Source organism: Phyllostomus hastatus, unplaced genomic scaffold (assembly GCF_019186645.2).
Source record: "Phyllostomus hastatus isolate PE091 unplaced genomic scaffold, TTU_PhHast_1.1 phas_scaffold_78, whole genome shotgun sequence".
NCBI classification, from domain to species: Eukaryota; Metazoa; Chordata; class Mammalia; order Chiroptera; family Phyllostomidae; genus Phyllostomus; species Phyllostomus hastatus.
Genome location: NW_025334041.1, coordinates 69,944,742 through 69,957,156, shown reverse-complemented (window position 1 = coordinate 69,957,156; position 12,415 = coordinate 69,944,742). Strand labels below are relative to the sequence as shown.

The 12,415-nt window shown below is 42.6% G+C and overlaps 1 protein-coding gene across 1 annotated transcript in view; it reads left to right on the top strand.

The window, feature by feature from the left end:
- The window catches only part of ACOXL (acyl-CoA oxidase like), a 272,913-nt gene that overhangs the window by 166,243 nt on the left and 94,255 nt on the right, over positions 1-12,415 (top strand). Inside the window, 1 exon segment of the mRNA XM_045827274.1 lies at positions 7,751-7,857. Coding sequence (XP_045683230.1) covers positions 7,751-7,857 — 107 coding nt within the window.

Genomic DNA, 12,415 nt, shown 5'->3' with positions numbered 1-12,415 from the left:
GGTAAACTAAAGAGGCATCGTCTAAGTGAGTTGTGCAGGTTATCTGGATACCAACCATACAACCCGAGACTGCTGTGTGCTTCCAGCTCTGGTGTCTGTTACACATAAGCCCTGGGTCTTACATATAATACCCCCAGGTAATAGCCCCTTGGTTACCAGGAGCCAGCCAGGAAAGAAGAGATATAGGTTTTCTATGAATAAAATTATGTGTCTGTGCCAGGTGAAGGCCAAGGGATGGTACGGTGTGCGGCTGGATGGGAGATTTCAGAAACCAGAGGGGAAGGGCCCCTCCCCCAGCCCTCAGAGGCCGGGGCAGAGCCCACAAAGGAACCACATCTACCACATGTTATTAGGGCCATCGGTTTGACTCTTGGTTTTGTAGCTTTGCTTGTATTTGATTTCATAGTTTATAATTGAACAAGAGCTATAAACAGATGGTGTTTATATCTAGTTTTATGTTTGCACGTGTGTAAGTAACATTATAATTTGAAACAACTTAAGTCAACATTGGGGGTTAAGGAGAATTTTTTTCCTTTGAAGGGGTTTGTACAGTAGGTAATTACAGAACAGCGGTCCCCAACCTTTTTGGCACCAGGGACTGGTTTCGTGGAAGACAGTTTTTCCACGGACCGTGGGTGGGTGGTTGGTTTCAGGATGACTGAAGCACATTACATTCAACCTCACCTCCTGCTGCTTGGCCCGGTTCCTGACAGGCCTGGACTGGTCCCGTTCCGTGGCCTGGAGGTTGGGGACCCTGCTATAGAAAACTTTATGTGATTTCCTTTTTTTAACATTCTGCCCATTGCCCTTTACTTTGCACAGTCCTATCTATTCCAATGACACTGGACGTTTTGTTGTTATTGTTGTTAGGACTTGAGCTTCAGGAACGGCATGGAAACTTCTGCAATAAGGAGAGGTGGGAAGCTGGGGAGGGAACCCCGGGCCACCAGCAGCAGAGGCCCTGTGTTTCAGAAAGTGGACGAACATGCTTCGGGGAGTTCAGCTTGGACTGAGTTGCTGGTGGGGTTACCACTCAGGACAAGCACAGTGGCTGTAGAATCACAAGAAGCATGGTCTAAACCATAAGAGTACGTATCACCCCCTATGCCTGGCTCAGGGGCTGTCTGCCCTCTCAGTCCCAGCCTCTTCTCCATATTCAACTCCACAACATCAACACAGTTCCTGGGTGTCTCATCAACACCTTACAGGCAACCCTTCCCCAGAGTCTCAGCTGGATTCCTCTGGGTCCCAGGGGCCAGAACTGTACTCTCTGCCGATGTCCTAGCTGCACAGGATCTGGGGGTGAGAATGGGTATTATCCACGTCTAGAGAGAGAAGGTGTGGGCCAGAAAGAAAAGTCTGTGTGGAGTGTGGGGCTTAGCAGCTAGGAGCAGCCAGCCAGTCAGCTGCTGTCCCATAGGGTAGGAGTGCTCCTGAGCTGGGCCCCACCCTTTCAGGTGAGTTGGGCCAGTCACAGATGGCTTATCCATCAAAGTGGGAAGCAGGGAGAGGGTAGAGATGAGGATCAGGACCTCGCTCCTAGGGTCTGACACCAGCTGCGTGGGATCCCTGGACCAGAAGTGTCCAAATCAGTGGGCTTCAGGACCTGGCAGAGACCAGCATGAGGGCAGCAGGCCCCTGAAATCTCGGGCGCAGTCAGGAGGGGACTGAGGCAAACACAGGCCCCTGCCTTCTTCAGGGGCTGCCATAGCTCCCACTAACTTTTGCCCAAGGGATCATGGCTTCAGATATCACAGAAATTCCAGTTTTTCGGGAGGAGGGGAGCACATGATTTTGTTTAAATGGGGAGGGGCTGAGAGAGGTCAAAGAACACATTGGGGGTGGATGAGCACTGAGCCTGGCACTCAGAGGCCCTCCTGCCCTGGCCGTCTCACCTCCTGCAGGCCAGTGCATTCCTGTGACTTGGCTGGCCAGATCTTAGCCTTCGGGGCCAAAGTCAAGCCATCACTGCAAAGGAGGGAGGGGCTCTGGGGTGAGGACACCCTGAGGCCTGGGCGGGTGGGCTCAGGGTAAGCATCCTCAAAGTGACTGAGTGAAACCTGGCCTCCGTATCTCACTCGCTGCTGTGCTACCTGTGCTGTGCAGGGCTGGGTGATTCCTGCTGTTTCGTCTTCTCTGTTTGATTCCAAGCTCCCTGATCTCTGTGTTCACCACCTCATTCCTGTACACTGAATGCAGCTCTGGGGTCTGTGTGACGTGATGGTCTGATTTCTGGGAGCTGGGGTCTGGTCCCTACTCTGGCATGAGTAGGGACTGGACATGCAACACACTGGGCAAGTTCCTTGTCTCTCTGAGGCCCCCCTCCCCCATCTCTAAATGGGGTGATAACCCAAACTCTGCCTGGATGTCATGAGGGTTAAGTGAGGTGTGCAAAGTGTTAATCATAGTTATCAGCACAGGCATACTTGTTTTACTGTGGTTCACTTTATTATGTTTCTCAGATGCTGCATTTTTTACAAATCAAAGGCGAGACCCATAATCCCCCCACCCCAGCACAAAGAACATAACTCACTTTATCACAAAACTCACTTTATTGCGGTGGTCTGGAAACAAACCCACAGAATCTTTGAGGCATACCTGTACACTTGATGAAAAACTCAGCATCCTTCACCTGTTGTTAGTGTCATGCAGGATACACAATAGATGTTTAGTAAATGCACAGTGGATTCATGCGGTGTGAGGGGCCTGCTTTAGCCTGGGCCATGTGAGGGGCTTTCCTTACAGAGCTGTAGGCAGTCTTTCCAGAAGCAAGGTCTTGATGGAGACAGAAAGCAGCAGGGCTGTGCCCAGTGCCAGAGTGGAAGGTTGAGTGGAATCTTGAAAGGAGAGTAAGGCCCGGGTAGGGGGCTATGTGAGCCTGGGTCCCAGCAGCCCAGGGTGAGGGCCACCACATCTGTGTCAGGAGGAGGCCTGATTCCGTGTGGGCCGGGTGCATGGAATGGCAGCCTCCTCGTGGTGCAAAGATACCTTCTGGGACAGATCAGTGAGCAAATATGGAGGGGGAGGAAGGGAGAGAGAGAAGCCTTTCCTCCCTTACCATCATAGAAAAGGGATCTATTTTGACTTGCTGTGTTTGTGCCTGTCAGGTTCTGACAGATGCCCCCCAGGTTCGTGTTTGTGCCTGTGCTGACCCCTCCTGTCAGACTGGAGCCCCAGAGGTTTCTTAGTCATCTTTTAAATCCACACTGTACTCCATACAGACAGCGGATGCCTTGAACAGGTGCTCCATAAATGTGGATGGAATGAATGGAAACACAAAGATGTACTTTATTTTCTGTTGGGAAGAGACATTGGGAGAACAGATGAAATTTGATCCAGATTTAACTAAGCACACAAACAACTAACCACTCTGCAGCTCCTTTGAGCAGTGCACGAATTTACGTGGTGGTTTATGTGCTAGTTTAAAGTGGTTCTTTCTCCTCAGCTCTTCTTCCCTCCCTTCCTACCTCTCCTGTTCCCTCCCCTCCCCTCCCTACCCCTCCTCTGTCTATGTCATTAATTTCTTTTAGTCAGGCAATCTTTAAAAATTCTCCTCAAAGAAATCTTATTTTGATGTGATGTTTAGCATCTGATAGAGGTGAAAAGTTAGAATACTTGTTGGCGAATTGTGTCTGCTTGGCCTTTTCTTCAACTGTACACCCTTGACGACACTTGGGCTGCCCTCAGGAACCAGGGCGGCCAGATGTAGTGCAATAAAAATGTAGTACATGCAGGTACATTTGTGTCTGGTGGTCCTACTGGGACCCTGGGGGCTAAGTACAACTTCCTGGGGTGAGAGCTGGATAGTCGTACAGGACTTCGTGCTCAGAGGGACCCTGATTGGTTTAATTCTCTGCTCTCACCATCTTGAAATCCTTAATAACTTTTGAACATTTTTGTCTTGCACTGGTCCCCAAAATTCATAACCAGTGTTGCTAGGACATGGTTTGGGACCCCAGTGCCATAAGTACTGCCACTTGGAGGGATTCCATTGCCTTACGTGGCACAAACCTGAGGCATCCCCATGCCTGGTTTGTCCTTGGTACAGAGTAGGTGACGTCTGGGCGGTTTTCCCTCAGACACCTGTTTTTTGTTCTAATTCGCTCTAAGTGTCTCTGCCTTGGCACTAGATGCTACTTTTTAGACTTTTAATCCAAGTTTCATTGAACCTGGCATAAATCAGTGAGATACTTCATGAGTAGAAATTTTAGTTGCTTCAAAGATGCCTTGAAAAGCCATTTGACCTAAAAACTTTTATTGGTGTTACCTAATGGTGTTGCCTGATACATATGATATTCATTATGAATGCATGTTTATGATGTCATTCTTTTGCACAACTGCTTAGACTCAGAGTTTCCAAGAGTTGGCTGTAGACTAGCTTGATTCCACCTGCAGGAGGATCTTTTTCAAAAGGGAAGAATGTAGCTGTTCTGACTGCTCAGTCTCTAGAGTTCTTTGGAGAAAGGGCTCGTGAACAGGTGCAGCAAGACTCTGTCGCTGGGGATTAATCAAGTGCACAGAGGAAGATAAAGAGTCTTCATATGCAGAACTGGAGAACAGTTCAGCCACGAAAACAATCACTGAGGAAGAAAGAACACCACATGTCATTTTAGGAAAATCTGGTGTAAGTATCCAAAACCCCAGACTTAGCTAAGGGTGTAATTACTTGTATTGCAAAAAAATAATATTTCTACTTCTGAGTTCATTTTTAAATAATGAGATTTCCACTACAATGAGAATATTCAGTGTATAAAAATTTTATTGAATTTCCTGATTTTGAGAGTCACTATTGTTATGTAAAATAGCACTTTTAGGAGAATCTGGGTGATGAAGAAACAAAAAAAAGCCCACTTCTCTGTGCTATTTTAATTTTTTTAAACTTTGTATGGGTCTGTAATTATTTTAAAGTGGAAACTTAAAAATGTATATGTGTATATACATTTGTGTATATAGCACATTAGTATGTAGTATAATTGGTATCAGTATATAGTATGTGTTGTGTGCCTGTGTGCATATACACACACACAGTGTATCTCACATACACATTATAGCGTGTTCAGGATCACATCTACAAGGTGAAACAAGCTCATCTTCATCGCACGCTCAGTCGAGAAGGTGACTAATCTATCTTTGCCTTCGCCTGGTCGTTTATCAAATAATGTGTTGGATCTAGAAACTGCAATGCCCAAACCCCATAGTAGCTGATGGCTTCAATCATTTAATCTTTCACCAAGGGGGCATCAGCAGCAGAAAATAAACTCATTTTTAAAGTCATGTTTTCTTGTCTCCTGACCTAGAAAAGGAGGAAAGATGTCAAAAGCAAGTAGCAAACAGGAAAGAAAAAAGGAGCAAAAAAATCTGCTTTTGGGATATCAGCCAGGAGTCCAATTATCTATTTTTTTTGTTACATTTAGCACCTGGGCTGGATGATTATGTTGTTCTGATTTTAGTTCTTGTGAGAGTGAGTTCATTTGTCCAATTTTGGTCGCTTAAACAGGAAAGGGGGAAGTAGTGACAGAAGTGGAAGGAAGTGATTAAGGAGTTGAACAGATTGGACGAGATAATTGAACAGGAAGGGGATTTGCTTACCATTTTCATTCAAGAAGGATTCCCCCTGTACAGCATCTGATGGCACAAAGGGACAGACAGACTTTGACCTCCCAGTACGTACCTTCAGGGCAGTGGAACGAGGAACTGATAGCCAAGCTGCTGTGCTTCGTGTCGTCAGGTAGCAATCACTGGGCTAAAGAAAGGCGAAGGAAAATAAAGGTCTCGAGGAAAAGAGAAAGCAAATTTTAATTCTTGGGATGATATTGCTCTTGTAACAAGAGGGAGCTAGAGTTATAGCTGTCATAAACTTAATAAATTAGAACAAAGAATGTAAATGTTCATCCTAGTGATGTGTCAGTGAAAGGAAAGTGGATTGCTGTATCATTTAAATTTAAATTCTAGTTAAAGTTAGTCAGTTTCTCCCCATGTTTCCTGTACTGGAAATGCTTGGATTTTCACACTTGTTCTGTATAACAGCAGCCACAAAAATGTTCATGTCCTTTGACCCCTAATGCAGTGATTCTTAAACTTATGGGATCTAATGCCCTCTTTCTTATAAAAATATTTTGTGACACCCCCTTCATTATCCTGAAATGATATAACTTATCTAGAGGTGTAATTTCAAGGATTCTAGACAGTACTTCAAAGAAACAGAAGGAATTTATAATAAACATAACAACATCATAAGACCTAACAATGCCACACCTGTACGTGGATCAGTGTGGCAGCCTCTGATACAGACCGAAGCCCAGAGTTATGAACCAGTCACAGTGGGAACGTCATACCAGCCTGCATGTCACTGGCCTAAAATGAGTCCTGTGACCACCTCTGACTTCAAGGGCACAGGGAGTGTCGTCCTGTCATAGCCCTGGGGTGGGGAGAACCTGAGAGCTTTGGTGTAACTGAGGGAGGCTCTGCGCTGACAGTCCGCTGCTTATGCTTGACCATGTGGCATTCGACAGGACACTGGATGTGACACTGTCCCATGAGTTGCACACCCGGCTCTGCCCACCACTGCCAGTAAAGCTTCCCTGGGCACATGGGCCTCAAGGAGTTCCTGGCATCCCTCTTAGAGGCAGGGTGCCTTTATATAAACCTCTCTTTTGACTGATTCATGGATTTATTCTTAGGTAATAACCAAAACAGGACAGGGCCCTCTGTCTGAATGTATTGACATCAATGTATTAGTGGCACAATAAAACTGGAAACAACCTAAATACCTAACTGAATAGAAAAGTTTAATTACCTATGATTTTTCCAAACAAAAGATATTATACAGCCATTAAACAGAGAGAATCTGAAACAGCAATGTGAACCAAAAATACTATGCTGATCAAAAACATTATATACATTTTATAGCATATCTATACAAAACATGAAATAAAAGAAACCAAGAAGGAAATATTTGAAAGTTGGTTTTGTAGGAGAATGAATCAGCTGTTTGTTGCTGTGTAGCAAACAGCCCCCAAATTTAGTAGCTTAATACAGCATGCGGTTGTTAGCTTGTGGTTCTGTGGTCAGTAGTTTGGGCTGGGTCACCACTGCCATCCTCACTGGTTTTGCCTGGGCCCCTCACACCACAGCAGTCAGCTGGAGGCACGCAGGCAGGTTGGCCCAAGGTGGCCTCTCTCACATGTCTAGAAGCTGTTGCCATCAGCTGGGCCTAGCTCTGCCACAAGCCAGCTATGGGCACCTTTGACAAACCTGGAAAAGCATGCAGTATTTTCGGCCCAAATCATAACTTCAAAGTGAATGAGGGAGGAGATTGACGGAGATGGTTTTACATATACATTTTAATGCTTTTCTCCCAAGGCCTAATCAGCCATAGACTAGCAGAGGCAAAAAGAGAAAACAGACCAAACATCTGTCTGGTCCAGAGATAGATGTTCAGTTTTATCTGAAGTGTCAGCTGGAACAAGTGGTACTGGTACCAGCATCAGAGGCTGGTGTCTCAAGGAGGAGAGGATGCTGCACGTCATCAGCTCATTGGCCACTTTGGGAGGGACTGAGAGTGGATGGAGATCACCACTCATTTGCTTGGGTGAGAGGGGGCCCTCATCCTTCCAGGGCCCCTCGTGTTTGGTTCCTTTCAAGGAGTTTCCTAGAAGCAACTAGAACTCATCTTGATGCAGCATGTGAAGACACTGGCATTTTTTACATATTTGAAAAATGACTGACAAATGATAAACTCTGTGCATAGGTTACGATGCTGGAACTGCTGGCTCAATACACCGAGCAGTATGAAGAAGGGCCACTTGTTAGCCTGCTCCGAAGCTGGGCTGGGTCTCTGGGCAACAAGCTCAGAACAGGTATTACTGCTCGGGCTGTCACCATCCCTTGCCCTCAGTGGTTTTTTCTTGATCCTGAGAGCACAGAGCCTTGTCATGGCACAGCTCACTCATTTGAAAGGTATAATATTTGATATATGTACAAAAGTACATGAATATATGAGATTAACACTCACACACCCACTCCCCAACTTAAGCACTGTAACAAGGCTAATTCTGTTCTTTCTGCTTGTGCTCCTTCTTTCTTGCACATTCACTGTTCCAAGCACTTTATAGGTTTGAATGATAAAAACCACATGAGGTAGGCCATTATTTTCGTTTCCTGGGTGGGGAAACTGAGGCTCAGAGGTTGAGTCTGTTGCCCAAGGTGACATGCTAATGAGTGGTGGAGCTAGGATTTGAACCCACGTAGTCTGGCTTCAGGATCCATGCTTTTGGTTGCCCTTATTTATATTTTAGTATTGACTTTAAACTTGATAAATAAGGCATAATGTATATGGGTATTCTGTGGCTTCCTGTTGTCACTCAATATTTGTTTCTAAGATTCACCCGCACCAGTATGTGTAACGGGAGAGCTGTTCCCTTGCTCATTTCGTTTCACCATGTGTATGCACCGCAGTTTACTTAGTGTTCTCATCTCAGTACCAGTGGGCAGTTGGGCTGTGTGTTTGATGCTTTACATAAAACTCTTATGAAAAATCTTGTTCATGTTTTCAGGGGAAATGTATGCAGGTGTCTACAGGGCTTTCATATTTAGTTGCTGTGACAGAGAGAAAGAAATACATTTTACATCACACCGACACCCACATATCCATCGAGCACCCCCACAACAGACACAACGGAAGCAAACATTTCATGAAATGATATTTATCTTATTGTTCACAATGCTATCTGATATTTTAAATTTTAAAAAATTTTGATCTCAATCCTTTAAACTGATTTCATAACTCATTAAAGATTTGCAATCTGTTGTTTGGAAAACACCCCTCAACAGTATATATTACCAAGAAGTTGAAATGCTGTGGGCTATGCCAGTGTTCAGCTTCACTAGGCAGTGCCAAATTGTTTTTTAACGTGACAGTACAATGTACACCTTGTCAGCAGCATCTAACCTGTGAAACCGTGTCCTTACCAACACTTGGCATTATTGGACTTAATTTTTCTGGGTACAACATAGGAAAAAGATCTCTCACTGATTTATTATTGTTAAAGTTGAACATGCTTTCACACGTTAATTGCCATTTGCATCTCTTCTAATTCGAAATGCCTGCTCATGTGTTTGTCAATTTTTCTTTCTTCCTTTTTTTTACTTTTAGGGATTCTTTGATCTTTGTATTTATAGATGCTATAATTATCTTCTCCAAGTTTTTGGCTTCTCTTCTATTTTCTTTATGGTGTCTTGATTAACATAAATTCTTATATTATAATTGAATTTATCTTTTATATTCACGTTTTTCTGCGCCTTGTCTACTTTTAGATCATAAAATATATATATTTTAAAGTTTGAGGGTTTCTACTTTCAATTGGATTCTTGACTCCTTTAGAAATTTTTTTCTGTGGTGTGAGGAAGGGATCTGTTTCATTTTTCCTCCCTTAGGGACTGTCCACTGTTCGAGCACCGCTTCCTGAGTTGGCTGTCCTTCCCCAGTCTCTGCATGGCCTCTCTGGACTTGATTAAATTCCATATGTGGGAGAGTATTTGGGACTATTTTGTTCCTAGTCTGTGTGCATATCTTTAATCCAACAATACACTATTACAATTATACTAGGTTTATAATAGTAATTTATTGTATAACATATGATATATTATTATATCTGAAATATAATTCAGAATTATGTTAGCTATTCTGGGTCTTTAGCACTTTCATATAAGTTTTGGAATCAGTTTGACAAACAAGTTCCTTTAAAAAACCCTTGTAGATAGACACAGAAGGACAAAAATGTATCATCACTTATATCAGGTATCTGAAGTGGTCAGGTTCATAGAGACAGAGAGTAGATGGGGCCCTGGCTGGTGTGGCTCAGTGCGGTGATCACGATCCCACCAACCAAACGGTCGCCAGTTTGATCACACTGGTCAGGGCACACATTTGGGCTGTAGGCCAGGTCCCCTGTTGGGGGAGCTCGAAAGGAAACCAATTGATGTTTCTCTCTCTCTTTCTCACTCCCTTCCCCTCTCCCTAAAAATAAATACATAAAATCTTTAAAAAGAGAGAGAGTAGATGGTGGTTGCCAGGGCCTGGGAGAGGCAGGAATGGGGAGTTAGTGCTTGATGGGGATGGAATTTCAGTTTGAGAGGATGAAACATTTTGGAGATGATGGAGGTGATGCAACAACGTGCTTACTGCCACTGAACTGCACACTTACAATGGTTAAGTTGGTATATTTTACCATAATTTAAAAAAAACTTTGCTGGAGTTTTCTTCAAAAGTGCAGTAAATCTATAGATTTGCATTAAATTGATATAGTTATAAAATGATCTTCCTCAAAGATTTTAATTTCGTGCCTTCCAGAGTTTTATAATATTCTCCATATGTAGCACAACCTTTCCTAGAATTATTACTAGGTAATTTAAAAGGATATGTTTAAATTACTGTTTTTTGTTGTTGCCAGTTTATTATAAACACATTTAAGTTTTGTATGTCAGCTCGAGCATAAATAAATCTTTCCTAAATATGTCTGTATATTCTTTGTTTTTTTTTTCCCATCGATAGTCATACCACCTGCAAATAACGATTTCTTTCTTCTTCCTTTCCAGTTGTCATGTAGAGGGTGCTCTTTTTCTTATTCCTGGTTTTAAAAAGAATTAGTTTAACATTTCACTGTGAAGAATATTTGTTAAACTTTTTTACAGACACGCTTTAGTTCCTAAAGAAGCTTCATTTATTTTTATTTTTAATGTATTTTTATCATTACTAGATGATGAATTTATATTCGTTTTAGTACAAATAATTGTTTGTATCTATTGAAATGATTTTGTAATGTATCTTTTTTAGTCTGTTAATTTGCTAAGTAACCCTTGTAAATCCTTTAATTTTTAACTACCCCTGCATGCTTGAGAAACACTCGATTTTGTTATGCTGTGTTACCATTTTTATATTTTTCTGGGCTTGGCTGGCTTATTTTATTTATTTATTTTCTTTTAGGGATTTTGTTGATTGGTATATTGTTTTCCTTTCTTGTACTTCCCTGATTTGGATTTATATCAAGTTTTTCTCATCTCATGAAGTTATTGAGGGAGTACTTTCTTATCCTGTGGAAGAATTTGATAGTTAATTGAAACCTGTCTGGGCGTGGGGGAGTTAAACTGCTGATTCAGTTTGTTTAATTGTGTTAGGACCATTTAGGCTTTCTTGTGTCAGTTTTAGTAAATGGTCGTTTTATAGAAATTTATCCATTTAGTTTTGAATTTACTGCTATAAGATTCTTCATACTATTCTCTAATTATATTTTTCACTTCTACTGATCCATAGTTATGTCTCATTTGTCATCCCTACCATTATTTCTATGCCTTCTTTCTTCTGTGTTGTGTAGTTTAATCGCATCAGACGTTTGTGTAATTCATTTTTTCTCAAACAAGCAGCTTTTCCCTTTATTAATCTTTCCTGTTGTACTTCTGTTTCCTCCTTCTTTGGTGTATGCTCATAAATGTATTGTCTCTTTTATTTTACTTCTGAGGAGCTTACATGATTTTTCCTTTTGTGTATTTTTTAAATTCTTATTTTTTATTTGGAGATAGATTATTGGGCTCCATAACCCAAATGTATTGGACTACTTTCTGAGTACAATTACGTTCCTGATTAAAAACATGGGAAACAGCCCTCGCTGGTGTGGCTCAGTGAACTGAGCGCTGGCTGGCTTGCAAACCAGGGCGTCTTGGGTTTGATTCCCAATCAGGGCACGTGCCTGGGTTGCCAGGCAGGTCCCCAGCTTGGGGCGCATGAGAGGCAACCACACAGTGATGTTTCTCTTCCTCTCTTTCTCCCTCCCTTTCTCTGAAAATAAATAAATAAAATCTTAAAAACAAACAAACATGGGAAACACGTGAGTGATAGTATGGGACTTTTCATGAACACTGGGATGAAGTAAAATTAGGAAATCTATACTCTGTCATTTTCCCCCCTTTTTTTATTACTGCTCAGATTCCTGTTTATTCAGACTGCAGTCTATCTTATCAGCTTCAGTATCTGAGAACCGTTTCCCTTAAGTGTCTTAGTTTTAACGTCTCAGTTTGTCCTGCACACTCCACGAAGTCAGTGCATCTTTTTTAATGTTTCTAGTCCTGAGTGAACGTTTTGTAGTTCCGATAGCCTTCCCTTCATTAGTCTGAAACTGCCCAACATATGGGAAGTTGAAAGAACAGTACAGTTTCCATCACAATCAGTTCCATCCATTCAGCAACTTTGTTCTCAAACTGGCCATGCATATCTGCCCTCTCATTTCTTTTCCAGGGAGCAGAGCAGGGCTTGTCCCCATCACTCTGAAAGCATAACAGACTCTCACCCACTTGCAACTCTCTACTCCCAGCAAATTTTCCAGGACAGACTTGAGATGCGCCAAAGGCAGTTTTCCAATTG